The 24,397-nt window shown below is 44.7% G+C and overlaps 1 protein-coding gene across 1 annotated transcript in view; it reads right to left on the bottom strand.

Moving 5' to 3' along the window:
- ASXL1 (ASXL transcriptional regulator 1) overlaps nucleotides 1-24,397 on the bottom strand; it is a 43,402-nt gene that overhangs the window by 15,178 nt on the left and 3,827 nt on the right. Inside the window, exons 2-6 of the mRNA XM_066625476.1 lie at nucleotides 16,346-16,428; nucleotides 3,161-3,269; nucleotides 2,547-2,667; nucleotides 2,370-2,467; nucleotides 504-597 (exon numbers count right to left, since the gene is read on the bottom strand). Coding sequence (XP_066481573.1) covers nucleotides 504-597; nucleotides 2,370-2,467; nucleotides 2,547-2,667; nucleotides 3,161-3,269; nucleotides 16,346-16,428 — 505 coding nt within the window. The remainder of the gene's footprint in view (nucleotides 1-503; nucleotides 598-2,369; nucleotides 2,468-2,546; nucleotides 2,668-3,160; nucleotides 3,270-16,345; nucleotides 16,429-24,397) is intronic.

Below are 24,397 nucleotides of genomic sequence, written 5' to 3'. Positions count from 1 at the left end.
GTACAAAGATAATTTCTTTAATGCATGAATTGCTCCAGTTTGTGTCTCTTTCTTGCCCAAGCAACAATGCTGCAAGGCAGGTAAAGATGAGGGTTTAAGCTGCTCAGTTATCCCAAGAAAGCATCGTTGCTGAGTAAGGATCTCAACATTTGCACTGGGTCACTCTAGACCAGTATTTTTCAGTCACTGGTATAAGTACTTCACAGTGTGACAGGTAATACACAACCTCACTGTGATGGAGACTGTGGAAGCCAACCAGAAGATGGAAACCTCAAGCCTGAGACACAAACCATATATGAGCACATTTCTCAGGAAGCAGCATTCTGGACAAACAAGGCACTGCACAGGATACACAGCCCTGGTCAAGAGAACCAAAAGATTTAACAAATACCAAAGAAACCTCTGTAGTAGACTAGGGCGGAAGTACTTGTGTACATGGGACTGGTGCTGCAGGGGCCAGGCAGATTCGTCAGACAAAAAGGGGGGCAAGTGCTTCTACTCACCTGGTGATGTTTCCATATGTGCTCCATTTACTTTGAGGGGAGTCAGAACTACACGGGGAAGCATCATGCCAGCCTTTTTCTTCTGCTTGCTTGCCTGTATTCCAGAGAGATGAAAAGAGACTGTTGGCGGGCAAATACCTATGTGCCTGAGAAGGCAGGTAGTCTCACTTCCTGTACAAAGGCCAAACATTTGGTTAGAGTAAGTTTGCCAACTGAAGCTTAACACTGCTGCTTTCCTGGAATTGGCCAGAATATTCTGAAGGGTAGCAAGAAGCTTGTTCACAAACGTATTGGCCAGAGAACAGATCTCATCCTGAATCCAGTCCTGGCTGCTTCCATGATATAGTAGGTTCTCTTACACAAAGCTTTTTCTGAGGCATGAAGTTTCACTTTGCTTGCACATCAAGCTACAGTGTCCCTGCCAGCTAAATGCCACGGCAGCCTACTTGCAGGTATCTTGTCAGGAAACCACCCTGGAGCAGAGCTGCACAAACAGCTCTTCCCAAACACATTAACTTTACTGATTCACTTCAAGTCTCACCTATACACAACAGGGCTTTGAAAACATGAACTGCTGGAAAGTTTTAACATGGAGACACCTGCAGCTCTCTTTCTCATCCTATGTTTAATTTCCATATCCCACAGAATCCTGTGGTAGTCTGTCCTCAATTATACTGGCCAGGGTAACAGTGGAAAAGATACATGGAGAAGACTCCAGCTCTTCAACTGAGAAGACTTCCAAGGAAGGCTGGACAGGCACTTGCTCAGAAATGTCTGGATGTGAAGTTCCATATAGCAAAAAAGAGGGCTCAAATACCAAACAAGACACTCAGTACTGCCACATTAAAGATCTTTTGAAGATCCTCTGCCCTGGACTCTACCCATGACCCACATTAAAAGTAAAACTTTGAGAAGGTAAGAATCACCACAGTGCATCCACCTGCTGCTTAGACTGCAGCTTTCCCTTTCTACTTCATCAGGAGTCTTTAGTTGCCCTTTCATTTAGGGCAGGGGTGCCCAAACCCCGGCCCTGGGGCCACTTGAGATCTCTCAATGCGGCCCTCAGGGAGCCTCCAGTCTCCAAGATTTGTTGGAGCCCGCACTGGCCTGACACAACTGCTCACAGTGTGAGGGCAACTGTTTGACCTCTCACAGTTCTCGCGTGAGCTGTGAGATGAGGGCTCCCTCCTCTGCTTGCTGTTTCACGTCTGTGATGCAGTAGCAGCAGCAAAGGAAAGACCAGCCTTGCTTTGTGCAAGGCCTTTTATAGGCCTTGAGCTATTGCAAGACCTTCATTCATTCATAGAAGTTCATATTTAATATATTCATTTATGTAAATTCAAATTTTAAATGTAAATTAATTATTTTTTCCCCTGCCCCCGACACAGTGTCAGAGAGATGATGTGGCCCTCCTGTCAAAAACTTTGGACACCCCTGATTTAGAGCATACCATGAAGCACCCAATGACACTAACTACAGGCTAGAATTTGGAGAAGCGAAGAAAATGACGTTTCTGCCCTTTCTAGTTTAATATCCCAAACTAAGAATGCTAGAGTGGCCCTTGCGGGTACAAAGTCAGGTTCCACTGAATCCAGCTTCCCACAGTGGCTCACCAGATGCCTCCAAGAATCCCACAAGTATGAAGGCAATGAGCCCCCTCCTGATGTTGCTTTAGCAGGAGACTGTCTCTGAATTTAGAAATCACACACAGTAAGCATGACAAACAGGCATGGATATTTACTCTCCATGAATTTGTCTCACCCCCCCCTTCTGAAGTCACCAAGCTCTAGAGTCAAACACCATCTCTTGTGACAGCACACTGTGCTCCCCAGTCCAGTTGCCTAGATGCTGAGCCTTCCCTCCTACCTGAGCAGCTGCTCTGTGGCTCTCCCGGACAGCAGGCACACTCCTGCTCTGAGGCTCAGTAGAACAAGAGGCATTTGAGGAGGTGTCATCTAAAGATACTGGAAAGGAAAAAAGTCGCACCATCAGCATCCCCGGAAGAGACAAGCAGGTCAAGATTTGAGAAGACAAGACACTTACCATCATTATCACCGCTCACAGTGCTGGCTTCATTGGAGCCGCTGCTTTCTGCATCCACCGCATCATCCAATTCTTCTCCTTCCGGTGTAGACAAGTTCCGAGACCACTGCATGGCATCTTTCTAGAAAGTCCAATTAGATTCCGATGAATCTTTCTTCATGAGCTAGCAAAACCCAAAGACTCATGGGGACACTGGTGAACCAGGGGAAACACAAATGCCCAATACTTAGGTACAGGGTCAGAAAACATATCAGCTTTGATCCAGTCACTCTGGTGAACTGATATATATGGAAACATGATGTTCAAGGACTGTTTCCAGACAAAAGCTAACTGTATGTCAAGCTGGCAGGCCTGATCATGCTAATGCTTGAACACTACATGATATTTTATGGGTATCCTAGAAGACTGGAAAATGCAGCTTCTTACCGCTAAATAAGCTGAAGAGTAAATTAGACAAACCCACTGCACTGAACCTATAAGCTCACAGACTGGCTTGCAAGAAACTCTAGAGTTGAAACATTATCATGTGCTGTGTACCAAGCTCATTCAAAATTTACCACTCAGTTAAACCTTTGCCCAATCCCTAGACTAGAGGAAACGAAATCTGGTGTTACCTTGAGTGTGAAAAGGCTGATGCGGCCAGGGAGTTTGTAGAAAAGTCCATCACAGCCCCTTGAATTGGAGTGAAGCATGGCATTCAGACAGGCCAGAGGGGATGTCCCACTGAAGGGAAAGAACATGGAAAATTCAATCCACAAGCTCAAACACTTCATTTTATCCTAGGCATCCTTCAGTCTTGGAAGACTATGGTGTCACGCTCTGAATGGTGGTTCTGGAACAGAGTGTCCTCTCCAGTGCGCGAAGCCTGGGTAAAGCAGGTATGGAGGATAGGCTGTTGTTACCTGCATGCAAATCCCCCCTCTCCACGTCGCTGAAATTGTCCAATGGAAAGGCAGAGGCCAATACGGTTGGTTCCAGCGGCGTCGCAGGAGTTGCCAGAACATGACTGTGTTCAGCCATGAACTGCCTCAGGGACTCCGGCTCCGGATTTTGCCTCGAGGTTGACTCCTGAAGCCTTTTCCATAACTGGATGTAGCCACAAGGCAGTGGAGGTTTGGGATCAGAGTTTTCCTTCTCTCAGATGAGCTGCCTTCCCAGGCTGACGAGTCCCATCTACCCGGTGGCTGTTTAGTCGCCTCTTACGACAAGTACAGCCAAACTGAGGGCCTATTCTTATCCCCAGCTCCCAGGGATAAGAATTTTATAGGGGATTTTATAGGGGATTTTATAAAATTATAAAATTTTATAGGGGATATAAGAATTTTATAGGGGATAAGAATTTTATAGAATTTCATTTTATAGACAAGAGAAAACTGTGTGCAGACACACTGGAGTGCCTGCCATATTATGTCCAGACATTGTTTATGCCTCCATTTCTCCACAACCATTAAAAATAGTAACTCAGGAAAACTGCCATTAGCAAGTTTTCAACTTTGGTTCAACAAACCCCTTCCCATCTCCTCAAGAATGTTTTACAGCACAAATCTATTTGGAAGTAAGCCCACTGAGCGCAATGGAACTTACTCCAAGTTAATGTGTATAGCAGTCTTAAGGCTCAATCCAACTTTCTAGTGCCAATGCAGTCACAATGCAGCTCCAAAGTAAAGGAACAAACATTCCCTAACCTTGAGAAGAACTCCAAGACTGTCACCCCACCACAGAATGCAGCACACACCCCACTGGCATGGCTGCATTAGTGTTGGAATGTTGGATATGATTGGGCTCTTAATGTCATTAAAATCTAACTTACACCATTCATTGGTGGTGCAAGATCATTTTTTTGGCTGGGGGTATGCACACACGCAGCAAAGGCGATACTGGGGATGAGCAAGCACCATGGCAGCAGTGACAACTGAGCCTGCAGCCTTCACTCACTAGCCAGTCCCTTCCTCCAGCCAGTACACCTGCCTTCTTTTCCCACTGTGCATACCTATCTCTTAGGGAGTCGATGCATCTGCCAAAAGAGAGTTTGTTTTTTTTAAGCAAGACAACTTTCCAGGAAAAAACCCAGCCATTCTCTAGGCACCACAATGACCAAGATTTGTCAAGCTGTGTACTATACACTAGTTTTCCCTCTCCCTAAAAGACAGAGGCTGCTATCATTAGGTGCCCTCTTTCGCCTTCTCAGACTGAATGTTTGCCAGGAAGAGGCAGATTGAAAGAGACAGCCACTGAATTTGCCAGATGAACACAGTAACCCTGCCTTGATGTGCATCTTAATTCCTTTTTCTGGAACAGAAAACAAGCAAAGAAAGGCAGAAGAACACCAGGTTATCTGAAGGAGACATTTATTCACCACTTTTATTCACTGTGTGTGTGTGTTTACACAACTATGATTTCATATGGCAGAAGTGTTAGAACTTTTTCTTTCAGAATACCAAGAAGAAAGATGGAAATACAGGACAGCCTCTTTTGGTCTGCTAAATGTTGGGCAGAAGGACAAGAACCTGAAGATGTTTAAATGGATTACAAAACAATGACACCCGTGAACGACATAGTGAACACACTATGTATGGATAAAGAGTTCTCCTCGGAGTCCCCTTTTACAGAGAAACACTATAGAAAAGTTATAGCACCGAAAAGGGAAAAGTGCGCCCTGAGAAACCATTGAGCTTCAAGATATCTCTTGCAAATTAGCAAATAAAATTATTTAGTAGAAAGGCGCCACTCCTTACCACTTCTACAGAACTATCAGCTCAGTTAATATTCTTTGGCTTGTGATCTACACAGCCATGCAGGAAAAACATTTAAATCACTATATTAAGTTCTGCAGAAAGACTATTCTTTTGAGAAGCCATTTACATTCTAGGGACACGCAACAGTCCCACAGCAATGCCAGTTTCAACAAGAGGGTGTGGAAAGCAAAGAGACAGCCATGAAAAGAAATAGGAACACAGAGCGGAATTAACACAAAATGCTCAAATCCCAAGTAGCAGACAAGATATTTAGAACAAGGAAAAGAAAGAGCGTAGAAGTTATGGGAACAGTACTTTTGAAGCACAAATCAAACCATTTTCTCTGACATAAGAACTCTCTAGCAGTGTTTCTCAAACCGTGGGTTGGAACCCACTAGGTGGGTTGCAAGCCCATTTCAAGTGGGTCCCTATTCATTTCAATATTTTATTTTTAATATATTAGACTTGATGCTACCATGGTATGTGACTGCATTTGGAGAAATGGTACAGGTCTGTACTTTGAACAAGCTACTATGTGTACTGTTTTAACAGTGGTAGTCAATGGGACTTACTCCTGGGTAAGTGTGGGCAGGATTGCAGGCTAGGATTGTTAAAAATTTTCCTGCTTGATGATGTTGCTTCCGGTCACGACATCATGCCTGGCGGATCCTGAAAGATTCTCATTCTAAAAAGTGGGTCGCGGTGCTGAATGTGTGAGAACCACTGTTCTACAGGATTATGCAGAGGCTTCCATGTTTAAATACCTGGATTTCTGTTTAGGTTTACACATTTATGCAGAATGCAACTCCCCTCCCTTTAGTCTGTTCCTTTTGAACAAGTTATACTCTTATAGTCCTCTATTTCACACATGGGTTGGATCCCAGCACATTTTCATGATACTTTAGGGCTAGGTAGACAGGACTTCTAAAAAGAAGCTAAGAGGGAAAGGCAAAAAGGGCAAGTCCCTCAAATGTGTACAGAACCACAGTTGTGTGGTATATTTAAAACCACAATACTCAAAAGCTCAACATGAATCTATACCATTCAGAAGGAAAATCACTACTAACTCCAGGGGGCAGCCAGCATGACTCACAGTTGAAGGCAAGGAAGCTAGAATACAAGAGAAAGTTTCCTTCAGAAAACTGAAGTCTTGCAAAATGAGGAAAACAAGAAGGAACATAACAAAAAACTATAAAAGAAATTTGAGCAGATGAGGCACACAAAAAGATTATAAAAGGAGTGCAGGGCCAAAAGCAAACAATAAAAACTTCTTTGAACACATCAAAAGCAGAAAATCTGTCAGAAAGGTGGCTGGATCATTAGATAACAAGTGAAGGTTGAAGGGAACAGGAGATTGCAGAGAACATAAGAAGAGCCCCAATGGATTATGCCAAAGGTCCATCTAGCCCAGCTTCCTGAATTTTACAGTGGGCCATCAAATGCCCGAGGAAGCACGCAAGACAGCAAGACACATACTCAGCAAGTTAGTAGCCTACTTCTAAAATCAGGAGCTTGCACATATCTATCATGACTTGTAACCCATGATGGACTTTTCCTCCAGAAATTTGTCCAATCCCCTTTTAAAAGCATCTAGGCCAGATCCATCAACTTTCTGCAGCAAGGAGTTCCACAGACTAATTACATGTTGGGTAAAGAAACATTTTCTTCTGGTTGTCCTAAGTCTCCCAACACTCAATCTTAGTGGATGTTCCCTGGTTCTGGTGCAAGAGGGAAAAGAGAACCTCTCTATCCACCCTATTCATCCCCTGCATAATTTTGTATGTCTCAATCATGTCCCCCCTCAGGCACCTTTTTTCTAGACTGAAGAGCCCCAAACACTACAGCCTTTCCTCATAAGGGAGGTGCCCCAGTCCAGTAAACATTTTGGTTGCTCTCTTCTGCACCTTTTCCATTTCCACTATATCCTTTTTGAGATGCGGTGACCAGAACTGGACACAGTACTGTAGATGTGGCCTAACCATCGATTTGAACAAAGACATTATAATATTGACTCCCACTCTCTGTTTCCTGGTCCTCAACCAGTTCTTAATACAGAAGAGGACCTGCCCTCTAATTCCTTGACTGTGGAGTCTTTTCAGGAGCCTTTGGTGAGGGACCGTGTCGACCGCCTTCTGAAAGTTCACATATATAATGTCCACGGGTTCTCCCGCATCCACATGCCTGTTGACCTTTTCAAAGAATTCTAAAAGGTTCGCGAGGAAAGACTTACCCTTACAGAAGCCAGGCTGATTCTCCCTCAGCAAGGCCTGTTCGTCTATGTTTTGGGATTCTATCTTTGATGGGGCATTCCACCATCTTACCCGGTATAGATGTCAGGCTGATTGGTCTATAGTTTCCCAGGTCCCCCCTCTTTTCCTTTTTAAAGATTGGTATGACATTTGCTATCCTCCAATCCTCTGGCACTGTGGCCATTTTGAGGGACAGGTTGCATATTTTAGTCAAGAGATCAGCAACTTCATTCTTCAATTCCTTAATAACTCTTGGGTGGATGCCATCAGGGCCCGGTGACTTATTGATCTTTAATTTATCAGTTAGGTCTGAAACATCTTGTCTTTTAATCTCTATCCTCTTTTAACCTAATCCTTCCTCAAGAGGGGCCATTCTAACTAGTCTTCTCATTTGAGGGAAGTCCGGCCTTTGAAAGTCAAGGGTTTTTCTGTCAGATTTGTTTGCACTCTTTTCCCAACATGCATGGCAAAACTAATCGCAGTATGGTCACTGTTTCCCAATGGCTCAGTAACATTAACATTTCTAACCAGGTCCTGCGTACCGCACAATATTAAATCCAGAGTCACCTGTCCTCTGGTGGGCTCCATGACTAGTTGTTCTAAAGCACAGTCATTTAGCATGTCAGGAAATCCGGTCTTTCTTTCGTGATCAGAGAACAAATTGGTCCAGTTGATGTGAGGATAATTGAAGTCCCCCATGAATACAACCTGCCTTTCCTCAACACCTCCCTCATCTGTTTCCTCATTTCAAGGTCCCCTTCAGGATTTTTGTCCAGAGGACGATAGCATACCCCCACTATTACATTGCTCCTTGAGCCTAGTAATTTAACCCACAATGATTCTATGTTGAACTCGCCTTCAATCTCTACTTTGCTGGATTCCACCCCTTCTTTAACATAGATGGCCACCCCAGCGCCAACACTCCCCTCCCTCTCCCTCCTATACAGTTTATAGCCTGGAATTGCGGTTTTGCGCTGGTTCTCTGCATTCCACCAGGTTTCCATTATGCCCACTATATCAAATCAATGTTTTCCCTAGGTACCAAATATTCCAGATCTCCATCTTTGCTCAGAGTCTTTGGGCATTAGCATAGTAGTATACGCTACTAGAATATTAAGTCCCCAAGATGGGCTGCTTATTTGCTCCTTTATCCCTGCATTCTCTTGTTTTGCTGGACAGAATATCACATCCCATCATTCCTCCACTCCCAATTCCTACTCCTATTCTGTCCCTGCCTTGGATGAACAAACAACGGTCATATCTGCATCCGCCTTCATGCCCTCTGTTTTGTGAAGTCCAACAAACTGAGTCAAACACAAAGGACAAGGTTCTAGAGCACACTGCCAAATTAAACATTAACAAATCACTGTCCAGATAAGAACATAAGAACAGCCCCACTGGATCAGGCCATAGGCCCATCTAGTCCAGCTTCCTGTATCTCACAGCGGCCCACCCAATGCCCCAGGGAGCACACCAGATAACAAGAGACCTCATCCTGGTGCCCTCCCTTGCATCTGGCATTCTGACATAACCCATTTCTAAAATCAGGAGGTTGCGCGTACACATCATGGCTTGTACCCCATAATGGATTTTTCCTCCAGAAACTTGTCCAATCCCCTTTTAAAGGCGTCTAGGCTAGACGCCATCACCACATCCTGTGGCAAGGACTTCCACAGACCGACCACACGCTGAGTAAAGAAATATTTTCTTTTTTCTGTCCTAACCCGCCCAACACTCAATTTCAGTGGATGTCCCCTGGTTCTGGTATTATGTGAGAGTGTAAAGAGCATCTCCCTATCCACTCTGTCCATCCCCTGCATAATTTTGTATGTCTCAATCATGTCCCCCCTCAGGTGTCTCTTTTCTAGGCTGAAGAGGCCCAAATGCCGTAGCCTTTCCTCATAAGGAAGGTGCCCCAGCCCCGTAATCATCTTAGTCGCTCTCTTTTGTACCTTTTCCATTTCCACTATGTCTTTTTTGAGATGCGGCGACCAGAACTGGACACAATACTCCAGGTGTGGCCTTACCATAGATTTGTACAACGGCATTATAATACTAGCTGTTTTGTTCTCAATACCCTTCCTAATGATCCCAAGTATAGAACTGGCCTTCTTCACTGCCACTGCACACTGGGTCGACACTTTCATCGACCTGTCCACCACCACCCCAAGATCTCTCTCCTGATCTGTCACAGACAGCTCAGAACCCATCAGCCTATATCTAAAGTTTTGATTTTTTGCCCCAATGTGCATGACTTTACACTTACTGACATTGAAGCGCATCTGCCATTTTGCTGCCCATTCTGCCAGTCTGGAGAGATCCTTCTGGAGCTCCTCACAATCACTTCTGCTCTTCACCACTCGGAAAAGTTTGGTGTCATCTGCAAACTTAGCCACTTCACTGCTCAACCCTGTCTCCAGGTCATTTATGAAGAGGTTGAAAAGCACCGGTCCCAGGACAGATCCTTGGGGCACACCGCTTTTCACCTCTCTCCATTGTGAAAATTGCCCATTGACACCCACTCTCTGCTTCCTGGCCTCCAACCAGTTCTCAATCCACGAGAAGACCTGTCCTCTAATTCCCTGACTGTGGAGTTTTTTCAGTAGTCTTTGGTGAGGGACCATGTCAAACGCCTTCTGAAAGTCCAGCTATATAATGTCCACGGGTTGTCCCGCATCCACATGCCTGTTGACCTTTTCAAAGAATTCTATAAGGTTCGTGAGGCAAGACTTACCTTTACAGAAGCCATGCTGACTCTCCCTCAGCAAGGCCTGTTTGTCTATGTGTTTTGAGATCCTATCTTTGATGAGGCATTCCACCATCTTACCCAGTATGGATGTTAGGCTGACCGGCCTATAGTTTCCCGGGTCCCCCCTCTTTCCCTTTTTAAAAATAGGCGTGACATTTGCTATCCTCCAATCTTCTGGCACCATGGCCGTTTTGAGGGACAACTTGCATACCTTAGTCAAGAAGTCTGCAACTTCATTCTTCAATTCCTTAATAACACTTGGGTGGATGCCATCAGGGCCCGGTGACTTATTGATCTTTAATTTATCAATGAGGTCTGAAAAATCTTCTCTTTTAACCTCTGACTTAACTCCTCGGTTAGGAGGGGCCGTTCAGGCAGCGGTATCTGCCCAAGGTCTTCTGCCGTGAAGACAGATACAAAGAACTCATTTAATTTCTCTGCCATCTCTAAGTCTCCTTTTATCTCCCCTTTCCCTCCCTCACCATCCAGAGGGCCAACCGCTTCTCTGGCGGGTTTCCTGCTTCTAACATATTTGAAGAAGCTTTTATTATTCCCCTTAATGTTGCTGGCCATGCGTTCCTCATAGTCTCGCTTGGCCTCCAGTATCACCTTCTTACATTTCTTTTGCCACAGTTTATGTTCCTTTTTATTCTCCTCATTAGGGCAAGACTTCCATTTAGGGAAGGAAGCTTCCTTGCCCTTCACAGCCTCTCTAACTTGGCTGGTTAGCCATGCGGGCACCCTCCTGGATTTAGTGGAACCCTTCTTTCTTTGCGGTATACACCTCTGCTGGGCCTCTATTACTGTTGTTTTAAGCAGCCTCCATGCACTCTGGAGAGATTGGACTCTTTTTACCCTCCCTTTCAACCTCCTTCTAACCAGCCTCCTCATTTGAGGGAAGTCCGCCCGTCGGAAGTCAAGGGTTTTTGTTAGAGATTTGCCTGGTATTCTTCCCCCAACGTGCATGTCAAAACGGATCGCAGCATGATCATTGTTCCCCAATGGCTCAGTAACGTTTACATCTCTAACCAGGTCCTGCGTACCGCACAATATTAAATCCAGAGTCACCTGTCCTCTGGTGGGCTCCGTGACTAGCTGATCTAAGCCACAGTCATTTAGCACGTCAAAAAATCCGGTTTCCTTATCGTGACCAGAACACAAATTGACCCAGTCAATATGAGGATAATTGAAGTCCCGCATGATTACAACCCTGTCCCTCCTTGTCACCTCCCTGATCTGTTTCCTCATTGCAAGGTCCCCATCCGATTTCTGGTCTGGAGGACGATAGCACGCCCCCAGTATTACATCGCTGCACAAGCCTGATGATATCTACCCAAGATGATATCTACCCAAGAGTTCTTAAGGAGCTCAAATTTGAAGTTGCTAATCTCACAAAAATATGCAACGGTCCTTTAAATTGCTTATGATAAAGTGTTAATATGCTTTTATCTGTTCTTAAATTATGTTTTTAATCTGTTTTAACCTGTTGTAAGCCGCCTTGAGTCCCTTTGGGGAGAAAGGCGGGGTAAAAATAAAGTTGTTGTTATTATTATTGTTGTTGTTGTTATTAAATTGACCTCTATGCCAGTGGATAGGAAGGTGCCCAATGTAACACAAATTTTTAAACAAGTATCATGGAGAAATCTGGAAAATTACTGGCCTTTCAGTTTAACACCTGTTCTGGGTATACTGGAGGAAAGTAGACAGATGGGAAATATTAAGAATCTAGAAGAACTAGCCTTGCAAAAGGAGAACCAGCATGGTTTCTGAAAAGGCATGTTTCACCTCACTAAGTTCTGTAGTTCTCTGAGGGTGTCAACCAACACGCAGGTAAACATAACCCAGTTGACACTGTACTTTCAAAAAGCTTTTGACCAAGTCCCTTACTATAAAGCAGGGGTGCTCAAAGTTTTTGGCAGGAGGGCCACAACATCTCAATGACACTGTGTCAGGGGCTGGAAAAAAAGAATTAATTTACATTTCAAATTTAAATAAATTTACATAAATGAATATATTGGAGACCGAAAATGAATTCCATCCAGTTTATGATCCCATCCACCCTAGTAAGGGGGGGATCTTCATGCCAGCTTATGATCCCATCTCTCTCTCTCTCTCTCTCTCTCACACACACACACACTCACACACACACATGGAGGGGGGTATCTTCCACACTTTCACATACCCGCCTGCTCACCTGCCCCCTCGCCCTCCCCTCCTTCGTTTGCCTGGGCTGCCTACCTGCCTGCCAATGTGCTGCTGCTGCCTGCCTGGCCGGCCAGCCAACCAGCCCTCCCTCGCTCCGGAGGGAGACGTGCTGCGAGCTGGGCTGGGTTCCCTTCCCTCGTGATCTCTCTCTCTCTCCCCCCTGGCTCAGGTTGCAGGAGGGGAGGGGAGGGGAGCTGAGCCAAACGGAGCAGAGCAGAGCACAGCCCAGCCCCTGGGCAAGAAAGGAGACTACTGCGCAAGTGCGCAAGGTCTTTTATAGTGGGAAGTAACGCGAGACCTGCAAGTCTCACGTTACCTTCCTACTATAAAAGGCCCTGTAAGCCGGCTGGGCTCGTCTTTCCTTCGCTGCCACTGAGCTCAGCGGCAGCGAGGGAAAGCAAGGCGTGGAGCTCGCACGGCGGGCCAGCGCGGGCTGAGGTGAGGGCCGAGTGCCCAGTGGAGGTGAGCGGACCCCCTGGGGGCCAGATGGGGACCCGCAGCGGGCCGCAAGTGGCCCGCGGACCGGAGTTTGGGCACCCCGGCTATACAGGCTTCTGAATAAATGCAGCAGTCATGGAATAAAAAGACCAGTCCTTTTACAGATCAATAACTGATTAAAAAACAGGAAGTAAAACAGGAGTAAACGGACAGTTTTTACAAAGGAGGGACATAAGAAGTGGGGTCCCTCATGGATCTGTCTTGGGACCAGTGCTTTTTAAGTTGTTCATAAAAACAACTTAGACATAGTGTGCTATGAAACTGGGGTAAACGGCAAAGTGTCCAAGTTTGCAGATGACGCCAAACTAAATGGTGGTTAAAAACAAAGCACATTGTGAAGAACTCCAAATGATCTCTCCAGAACAGATGAATGGCCACCAAAACAGCAAACGTGGTTCAATGTTGACAAGTGTAAAAGCAATGCACATTAGGGCAAAAGCTTCCATCTTCACGTATTCACTGATGAGGTCGGAGCTGCTGGCAATGAACTAGGAAAGATCTTGATGGTCATGGTGGACAAATCAATGAAAACATCAACTCAGTACACAATAGCAGTAAAGAAAGTAAATTCCATGCTCCATCATTAGGAAAGGGTCAAACTTGAGACATACAAAATTATGTAGGGGATGGACAGAGTGGATAGAGAGATCCTCTTTACACTCTCACATAACACCAGAACCAGGGGACATGCACTAAGATTGAGTGTTGGGAGAGTTAGGACAGGCAAAAGAAAATGTTTCTTTACTCAGTGTGTGGTTGGTCTGTGGAACTGCTTGCCACAGGATGTGGTGATGGCATCTGGCCTGGACCCCTTTAAAAGGGGATTGGACAAGTTTCTGGAGGAAAAATCCATTATTGGGTTACAAGCCATGATGTGTATGTGCAACCTCCTGATTTTAGAATTGGGCTATGTCAGAATGCCAGATGCAAGGGAGGGCACCAGGATGAGGTCTCTTGTTATCTGGTGTGCTCCTGGGGCATTTGGTGGGCCGCTGTGAGATACAGGAAGCTGGACTAGATGGGCCTATGGCCTGATCCGGTGGGGCTGTTCTTATGTTCTTATAAGACTGCTAAAATTTTATTGCTCATATATAACCCTATAGTGAACCACAATTGGGAAACTGTCCACTCCGGTTGCCACACCTCAAAAGATATTGTAGAGCTGGAAAAGGTGCAAAAGAAGGCAACCAAAATAATCAGTATGCTTGGACACCCTCCTTATGAGGAAAGTCTATAGCATTTGAGGCTTTTTAGCATGGAGAAAAGGCAATTAAGGGAAGCCATGATTGAGACCTACAAAATTATAAATGGTACAAGTTTCTTTCTCGCATATAACACTAGAACCAGGATTCACTCTATAAAACAGACTGGCAGGAGATTTAGAATGGACAAAAGGAGGTGATATATCACATCAGCAATCAATTAGCAAGCCTACTGCCACAAGGTGTAGTGATGGCCACTGGCTTGGATGACTTTAAGAGGGGCTTTGACAAATTCACACTGGACAGGCCTAACAATGGCTACTAATCAAGATGGCTATGTGCTACCTCCAGATCCAATGGCAATATGCTATGAATAGCAGTTGCAGGGGAGCAATGCTGGGAAAGAAGCACACCTTCTTTCCCGCTTGTGAATTTTGCTTCTTAGAGGTAGCTGATGAGCCACTGGGGAAAATAGAATGCTGGACTTGCCTAATCCAGCAGGACTTTTCTTAAGATAGGATCTAGGACGTTCAAAAGTAATGAGAGACTCAAGTTGCTTCCGTCTTTCTCCAAGCACAGAAAGGGTACAAGATGAGAACTACCTTAGGCAGCAATCATATGCACACTTTCCTGGGAGTATGCCCCTTTGAACTCACCCCTGAACAGACCGGAGTAAGCCCCTTTGAACTCACCCCTGAACAGACATGCACAGGATTACATTGTTAGTTCTCTGCAGATGCCAGAACTCAAGGGAGGTACAGAATCATTCTCTTGCACCTGGCAAAAAACCTGACCCTTCAAACTTGTCTGTAGTTGGAAGAGAACTCAAGGAAAGGGAGATTATCTTTCACTTCATCTTAGGTATTTAAGGGGAGGAGCAAGTGTTTGCCAGAGTTAAACCTTTACTATGTCTACAGCATATAATAGCTTCAAGACAACAGTGGCACTTATAGTGATAAAAGTAAATGCTCCAAGTCTAAACTGCTCCTTGGTTTTCCCTTCCCCAGTAACATTTTATGAGAGAAATATGCTTGTCCCATATTCCACTGGGAAAAATCTCACATTGTGGTAGGGTGGAGCAATGATCATACAGCCTAGTGGTAAGCATCTGCCCTCAATTGGAGATGCAATTAGAGCACAGAAATTTTGTGACGAATTCAAATCGGAAAATTAATACCCACAACATCATTAGTTCAATCTGTTGTAAACATGGTAGTTAATTTCACTTGTCAAATACATCCATTATCATGACAGGGACACTTACAGTAGTAACTGTTATGATGATGAAACAAAATGCTCCTGCAAACTGAATCTATATTTTGTGAGGGAGCAAAAACAGCAACAGCACTCTGCAGACCCCTGCACGCACACTTTATCTGTAGCTCTATCAGTGACAAAGGCAAGCCCCAGTATAATAAAGAAAAATAGAGCAACTCCAAGCAAGCAAGGGCATGTGACCAAAAGATCCAGGATATCCTCCAAAGCAAGCCATCAAAAGGACCACACACTTATTCAACACATACATGTACTTTTAAAGGCAGAAGCAGCAGCTTACAGAAAATGAAAAGTAGGCTTCACGATATTTCACACTGACTTACAGCCCAATCCTACCTTCTGCTGGTGCAGCCATGCAAAAAATGGGCATGCTGTATCCAGCAAGGAGGCTGTGTGTAAATCACAAAGCTTCAGAGGGGAAAGGAGATTTAAATCCCCTTATACCTCTCTGTAAGCCTCCTGCTCTTCAATGGGTCTCCTTGGACCTGTGCTGGCAATTTCACTGCCACAGGGAGAGAAAGGGGATGGGGAGGCTGTTTTCAGAGGAGACAGGATCTGGTGTGCACCATCACAGCTGTATTCACTCCTTCCTGCAGCCTTCCTGTCCCCATTACACCCTCCGCCACCCCTCCCCCACTGTCTTACCTGCTCTTACTAGGCGGCCAAAAATCCCCTGACCTAGATAAAGGGGTAGGCTCCGACCTTCCCACTGGCACTCTGGCAGTGTGCTACTCTGTGTGATGCCAGAGTACCCTTTATGGCTGCTCTGCAGCAGTCACAGCCAACAGAACACATTCTGTTTGCTGGCCCAACACATTCAGAACACATTCTACTGGCAGCTGGGCCCAAAAGGACTGGGCCATTAGACAGAAAGATAGATACAAACCTCATTTCTTTTAGGCCCTCGGTTTCTATGACCTGCAGAATCTGTTTTGGGGTCATAGGTCCATCAGAATAGTTTTCCAGCACCTGAAAAGACAGAACATCTTAGGTTTACTCGGTACACCCATATCCAGGATACTCAACCAAAAACTAAAGGACAGAAATCTGGCTGAATAATGTAAAACTTCCTACAAAACTACCAAATGTAGACACCAAGCCACAACAGTCCAACTGCCATCTAAAATGACAGAACTGGCTTGGTGGGCTCTTTTATTCATTGCAAAATTAAGAGTTAAATTAGATGAGATACTGGATTACCATAGCAGTTTAGAGTAGCTACAGGGATGGGGGTTGTGGTATGGCAGGTGTGTACATTCCTTAGCACCATTTTCCAAGTCAACCTTCTCTCCCCCCCCCCCAACATAAACTGCTGTTTACCTTGTTGGGTAATGTACACATAAATATACTTCTATAACCCACATGGCTAGTGGTACAATGAGTGATGTACTGCACCTAAACATCATAATTTCTCAGATATATGGCATATTTGAATGTTCTGAAGGTAACTGGGTAAGTATTGCTGTTGTGCTGTGCCTAAGGGACTGAGCTGTGAATCAGGACTGGAGAATAACTCCAGTGCAGTCTCGGCTCCCCAGCTGTAATATGGGAAAAATGCTCACTTACCTTAGAGCAGGGGTGCCTAAACCCTGGCCCTGGGGCCACATGTGGCCCTCGAGGCCTCTCAGCGTGGCTCTCAGGAAGACCCCAGTCTCCAATGAGCCTCTGGCCCTCCGGAGATTTGTTGGAGCCTGCACTGGCCCGATGCAACTGCTCTCAGCGTGAGGGTGACTGTTTGACCTCTCACGTGAGCTGTGGGATGAGGGCGTCCTCCACTGCTTGCTGTTTCACATCTGTGATGCAGTAGCAGCAGCAAAGGAAAGGCCACCCTTGCTTTGTGCAAGGCCTTTTATAGGCCTTGAGCTATTGGAAGACCTTCATTCATTCATATAAGTTGATCTTTAATATATTCATTTATGTATAATGTAAATGTATTCAAATTTGAAATGTAAATTATTCTTTTTATCCCAGGCCCCGGACACAGTGTCAGAGAGACAATGTGGCCCTCCTGCCAAAAACTTTGGACACCCCTACCTTAGAGGGTTGTTATAAGGATTAAATTAAGGTAGTGGTTCCCAAACGTTTTGCATCAGGACCCACCTGAGTTTTACATTACCCGCTGCTCAAGCTTCTGAGGCTATAATGGTGAGTTGGCAGCAATGCTCCTCTCCCCCAAGTAGCAGGTTGTTTAACCCTTGAGGCAGATAGCCTAATCTACCCTGTCAGTTTTGCAAAACACCAAAAATTGGGTCATGACCCACTGGTGGGTCACAGACCCACAGTTTGGGAACCACTAATTTAACCCATTTTTGCCCGGGCCATGTTTGGTCCCTATTGCATAAATGCAACATTGAGAAGAAATGGCTTAAGGCAGGAGTACCCAAACCCTGGCCCTGGGGCCACGTGGCCCTTGAGGACTCCCAATCCAGCCCGCTGGGAGCTCCCAGTCTCTAATGAGCTCTGGTCCTCCAGAGACTTGCTGGAGCCTGCATTGGCTTGACGCAACTGCTCTCAGCGTGACGGCCAACTGTTCCACCTCTCGTGTGAGCTGTGGGACAAGGGCTTTCTCCACTGCTTGCTGTTTCATGTCTGTTATGCAGTAGTGGCAGCAAAGGAAAGGCCGGCCTTGCTTTGTGCAAGGCCTTTTATAGGCCATGAGCTACTGCAAACCCTTCATTCATTTATATAAGTTCCATCTCTAATGTATTCATATATGTACATTTATTCAAATTTGAAATGTAAATTAACTCTTTCTTTCCCTGACCCCCAACGCAGTGTCAGAGAGATGATGTGGCCCTCCTGCAAAAAAGTTTGGACACCCCTGGCTTAAGGTAACACAATTGAAGCACCTGCACACTTGAAAGTATTGTACAAATTCTTGTTAGTCTAACACAGGGGTCTGTGATGCGGCCCAGATGCGGCCCGCAGTGAGCCTCTATCTGGCCCGCGGCAGGCCTCTTGTCCCCTGAAAGCCCACTTGGCCAAACATGACTGGAACTGTGCTCTGGTTGTGTCTGGAGGGTCGCGTCTGGTCTGAAGGCCAGAGAGGTTGAATGAATAAGCCCATTAATTCATTTATTCACTCATCTAAGTTCCCTCTCTGATTTATTTATATACATTTTATATTTAAATTTTTTAAAATTTAAAATATAAATTTTAAATTATATCAAATAATATGCCAGATATTTGATGTGGCCCTCTGGCCAAAAAGATTGGAGACCCCTGGTCTAACAAGTTCTTCATGGTGGACCCAAGACCCTTACTTTACCACTCTCTACAGCTTTCAGCCCAATTAATGGGAACAAAAGCTGAAATCATGATGTGGAGGATGCATGTGAATATACAAGAAATGGAAAATAACTGAGAATGATGTTGCACCAGAGATGTGCTAACAGCAGTTGCTTTCTTACAGAAAGATGAGGCAGCATTAGTAGGGTTTCCTTCCTAGAAAGGAATGCAGGTTATTAGCCTGGATAGACCACCAAATACTTACCACTGCACAGAAAGACCAAGCTCATCCTGAACAAGTTCTGCTTTCACACAGCAGAGAGGAATTTATGTATACTCTCCATGCAAAGCAGAAGTAAATTATATGCACAGTGAGATGCAAGGCTCAGAAAATAATTTAGCTTGGCAAGACTAGAAACTGTGAGACAGACAACTAGCTAAAATGGAAGAACAATATAAGATGTAAAAAAGTTAAACTGCCAGTCCTGCAGCAAGTTATACTAATTCTGATCAAGACAGACTGATAACGTAGTCTTAAATAATCTAGCCTTCTTTAAAGGATAAAGAATCAGTCCAGGGTTCTGTTCAGAGTGAGCTAGCCTTTCTTATTGAAAAAGGAAACAAAATTCTTACACAAGGGTTTGAGCTATGAGGTAAATTGCAGTTTGTGCCTGTGATACAGTAAAGTATTGAGACACCTTTGTCACAAATCACACTTAAAACATTAAGTAAGAAAGAAAGTTACATCAGCTTAGAAAGTAAGACAAGGCAATGCCTTAACTGAACTCCTCCAATTCTAATTGCACAGAAAACAAAAACACCACAGAAAACAAAAACACCACACTTTCAGTGCAATGCTACAGAAAGTGTGTTCCTGGGAGGCACAGTTTCTGCGAACAAGAAATGTGTCACACCTCATTCTCAAGCTGTACTGATTCATCCTTATTTTCAGCAATATTATAAGTACTGCACACCATGCCTGTGAATGTGTGAATAAGCCTCTGGGTGCTGGATGCAGTCAACAGCCATAAAAAGCACAGGAAGCAATCCAGTGTTCATGCGGACACTGCTGAAAACAAACTCGCAACAACAAGGTCTGGAGATTTGCTCCCCACAGCTCAAAAATGAACACACAATTTCCAATTGATAGGGCAGAATGTGATAAAGCAGTGGTTCTCACACATTTAGCACCAGGACCCACTTTTTAGAATGTGAATCTGTCATGACCCGCTGGAAGTGATGTCATGACCAGAAGTGACGTCATCAAGCAGAAAATTTTTTAACAATCCTAGGCTGCAATCCTACCCACGCTTACCCAGGAGTAAGTTGTAAGTAAACTATCATGGTTAAAAAAATATACATAACAGCTTGTATTATGTACAGGCCTGTAACATTTTCCCAAATGCAGTCACAAACCATGGTGGCATCAATTAAAAATAAAATACTGAAATGGAATGGGGACCCACCTGAAATTGGCTCATGATCCACCTAGTGGGTCCTGACCCACAATTTGAGAAACACTGTGATAAAGGATAATAGTTTCCACCAATTCAGGAATCATTTTTAAAAATAGTACAGTGCTTCCCAAACTCACCGAGGCTGCAGTACAGCCTCGCAGGGGAGTCACACAACCTCTCTGGCTTTTAGGGTTGACGCAGCATGAAATCTTGCACAAATAGCTATTCCCATCTCACACTATTTGTGAACGATTCTGCACAATGTCAGCCCACAAACTGGAAGAGGCCATGGCGCAACATGGCATCCCAATGAGTGCACTGGGGATCCACTGTGGGAGCCTGCAACATAGTATATTACAAGTGCATATTCTACATGATTTCCTCTCCTCATACCAAATGTTGCATTGACATCTTCAAGGAATTAAGTTTGCACCAGTTTTTCTGTTAGTTTATCAGGGCTAACTATTTGTACTCCTTCTGTTTGTTCTCTACCAAAATTAGAAGTTTAACCTTGGCATGTATGGAATCCTGACAATGTATTTAAAATTATTTACTTTAAACCTATACAGTTAGAAAGTACTCGACACCCAGGTAACACAAAGTCACATTTGTGCAAAGAGAATGCAACATTTCAAAAATTATCATGAATGAGCAAATCTTAATCTTAAATAAAGATCTCTTTTGAATGGATTTACAGTCAAGCTTGAAAAGCAACTCTCTAACCAGATGTGCGGACAAAAAGAAAGCCTCTAAGTAGATAATCCAACCTGAGATTGAGCCAGCAACAAACCAGAAATAGAAAAGTAATAATGCTGGCCACTTAGGCACTTCTACCCATATGAGTGAGCCTCCAGACAATAGGTTATCAGGATAAAACTGATTATCTCACATTGAGAGTAACCACATCATCAAAAGTGGTCCACCACTCAAACTGGGCACAGTGAGCACAGGAGGATATATAGACCTACAGGTACCACCCATTAGATCTCTCTATTGTAAGTGGATGGGGGATGGGAAGAGAAGTTTGCACAAAAGAGCTACCATATTCCTAGTGATTTTCCCTACTCCTTTTGGTGTCACCCAACCATTCCTTACACACTGCTGGCACTAGATCAGTGCTTTTCAACCTGGGGGTTGTGACCCCAATGGGGTCGGGAAGCCTCAGTTGTGGTGTCATGGCAACTTACAGATCAAAAGAGGTTAAAGATCACTGGTCTACAGAACCACCAGGTAAGGGGAGAGGCATCTAGTGTAGCCCTTAAAGTTCTAGGAGATGGTGTCCTAGTCCTGCTCAGGTTCTTAACAACTGTGCTAACGTTGCATTTGTGCCAGACTTCAGGGTAACGTTTTCTGCTCTCTCTAATAACAATATTTAATTACAGTGAACAACACTGGGAGGGCATTACAGGGGTGGAGAGTGGGCGGCGACCGGGATCGGGTGGGCGGATAGGGTCGAGGGAGGGGAGTGAGATTGATAGTGACTCTCTAGTCTTGAACTTCATTTATTTATTGGACTCATGGTATGAAAAAGGTTGAAGACTACTGCACTAGATAGAGGTTAAACAGCAGCAAAGTACTCTATGTGGTTATGCAAAGTGTTTGACCTGTAAAGATTAGTTAACCCTGCATAAAGTGCAGGCAGAAGCACTTCACTGGGGGAGCCTGACTTCTTCATTACCCCTTTTTCTGCACCTGATGAAAATGACAAGGAGGCAAGTCAGAAACTCTACCCACTCAAGTTAGCAGAAGACCGACAAATCAGGTTTGTTAAATTTCCTACTCAGTCATATCAGTATCTCCCAGTCAAAGAAAATCTTACAGAAATTCAAATAAATGAGCATCACTCTATACATAGAGCTATGTGTAACATCAATCAGGTTTTTCTAACTGAAGCACTGTACACAAGAGTAGTTTTTATTTTGCTTTTGGAAGATATAAAACTTAAAAACAAAATGGGGGAAGAGGCTCCATAATTGTGAGGCAGACACCACAAATAGCTCTCCATATTTGCCAGATTACCAGTGCCATAATAAACTGCTCACTGGCATATATACTGCTGGCTGGGATCAAGTGCTGGTGCAGTAGCACCTGGTGATACTAATTCACTCTAGCAACTACAGAACTATTAGCTGTTTTAGGGTAACTGATAGATGGGACCTTGTATGTGGTGTCAGATCTTCAAAATACAGGCCCATAGGATCAATAATGATACATCACATTTATCCCATTCTTCTCCCAAGGAATTCAAGGTTGCATATACAGAAGTATCTAATCATCACATAAACACTAAGAACATAAGAACTGCCCCACTGGATCAGGCCATAGGTCCATCTAGTCCAGCTTCCTGTATCTCACAGCGGCCCACCTAATGCCCCAGGGAGCACACCTGATAACAAGAGACCTGCCTCCTGGTGCCCTCCCTTGCATCTGACATAGCCCATTTCTAAAATCAGGAGGTTGCACATACACATCATAGCTTGTAACCTGTTATGGATTTTTCCTCCAGAAACTCTTCCAGTCCCCTTTTAAAGGGGTCCAGGCCAGATAGCGTCACCACATCCTGCGGCAAGGAGTTCCACAGACCGACCACATGCTGAGTAAAGAAATATTTTCTTTTGTCTGCCCTAACTCTCCCAACACTCAATCTTAGTGGATGTCCCCTGGTTCCGGTGTTATGTGAGTGTATAAAGAGCATCTCTCTATCCACTTTATCCTTCCCATGCACAATTTTGTATGTCTCAATCATGTCCCCCCTCAGGCGTCTCTTTTCTACAATGAAGAGGTCCAAACACTGTAGCCTTTCCTCATAACAAAGGTGCCCCAGCCCAGCAAACATCTTAGTTGCTCTCTTTTGCACCTTTTCCATTTCCACTATGTCCTTTTTGAGATGCAGCGACCAGAACTGGACACAATACACCAGGTGTGGCCTTACCATCGATTTGTACAATGGCATTATAATATTAGCTGCTTTGTTCTCAATACCTTTTCTAACGATCCCAAGCATAGAATTGGCCTTCTTTACCGCCGCCACACATTGGGTCGACACTTTCATCGACCTGTCCACCACCACCCCAAGATCCCTCTCCTGATCTGTCACAGACAGCTCAGAACCCATCAGCCTATATGTGAAGTTTTGATTTTTTGCCCCAATGTGCAGAGACTGGACTCTTTTTACCTTCCCTTTCAACCTCCTTCTAACCAGCCTCCTCATCTGAGGGAAGTCCGCTCGTCGGAAGGGTTTTTGTGAGAGATTTGCCGGGTATTCTTCCCTTGACGTGCATGTCAAAACGGATCGCAGCATGATCACTGTTCCCCAACGGCTCAGTAACACTGACATCTCTAACCAGGTCCTGAGTACTGCACAATATTAAATCCAGAGTCACCTGTCCTCTGGTAGTCTCCATGACTAGCCGCTTTAAGGCACAGTCATTTAGCATGTCAAGGAATCCGGTCTCTTTTTTGTGACCAGAACACAAATTGACCCAGTCAATACGAGAATAATTGAAGTCCCCCATGATTACAACCCTGTCCTTCCTTGTCACCTCCCTGATCTGTTTCCTCATTTCAAGGTCCCCTTCTGTTTTCTGGACTGGAGGATGATAGTGCGCCGCCAGTATTACATCACTCCTCAGGCCTGGTAATTTAACCCATAGAGATTCTATGGATTCAGACCCACCTTCAATCTCTGCTGGATTCTATCCCTTCCTTAACATAAATGGCCACCCCACCTCCAACATGCCCCTCCCTGTCCCTCCTGTAGAGTTTATAGCCCGGGATTGCAGTATCCCATTGCATTCCACCAAGTTTCCGTTATGCCCACTATGTCAATGTTTTCCCTTGTCATCAGACATTCCAGTTCTCTCATCTTTGCTCAGAGACTTCAGGCATTTGCATAAAAGCATTTGTACATGGAATGCCCCAGGATGGGCTGCTTATTAGCTCCTTTATCCCTGAATCCTCTCACTGTGCCAAACCATCTATCACACGCCATTGTGCTACCATTCCCAATTTCTTCTCCTGTCTTTGCCTTGTTGTTCTCTAACCTCCCCATCCTCGTCCCATAGGGATGAGGAGTCCCGAACTGGATGTGAGATATGCCACTGTGAGATATGCCAGGTGGTTCCAAGAGCACAAGATGGCAAGCGCTCTCTCTGTGAGGATTTAAACCCATCTCACCTCAGGCAGTCCAGCACTACCATTCCTTCCAATAAACCACACTGGTTCTCAAATCCCATCCCCTTCAATATCTTCAA

This window comes from Tiliqua scincoides, chromosome 4 (genome assembly GCF_035046505.1).
Source record: "Tiliqua scincoides isolate rTilSci1 chromosome 4, rTilSci1.hap2, whole genome shotgun sequence".
NCBI lineage: Eukaryota > Metazoa > Chordata > Lepidosauria > Squamata > Scincidae > Tiliqua > Tiliqua scincoides.
This window is presented reverse-complemented; position numbering and strand designations above follow the sequence as displayed.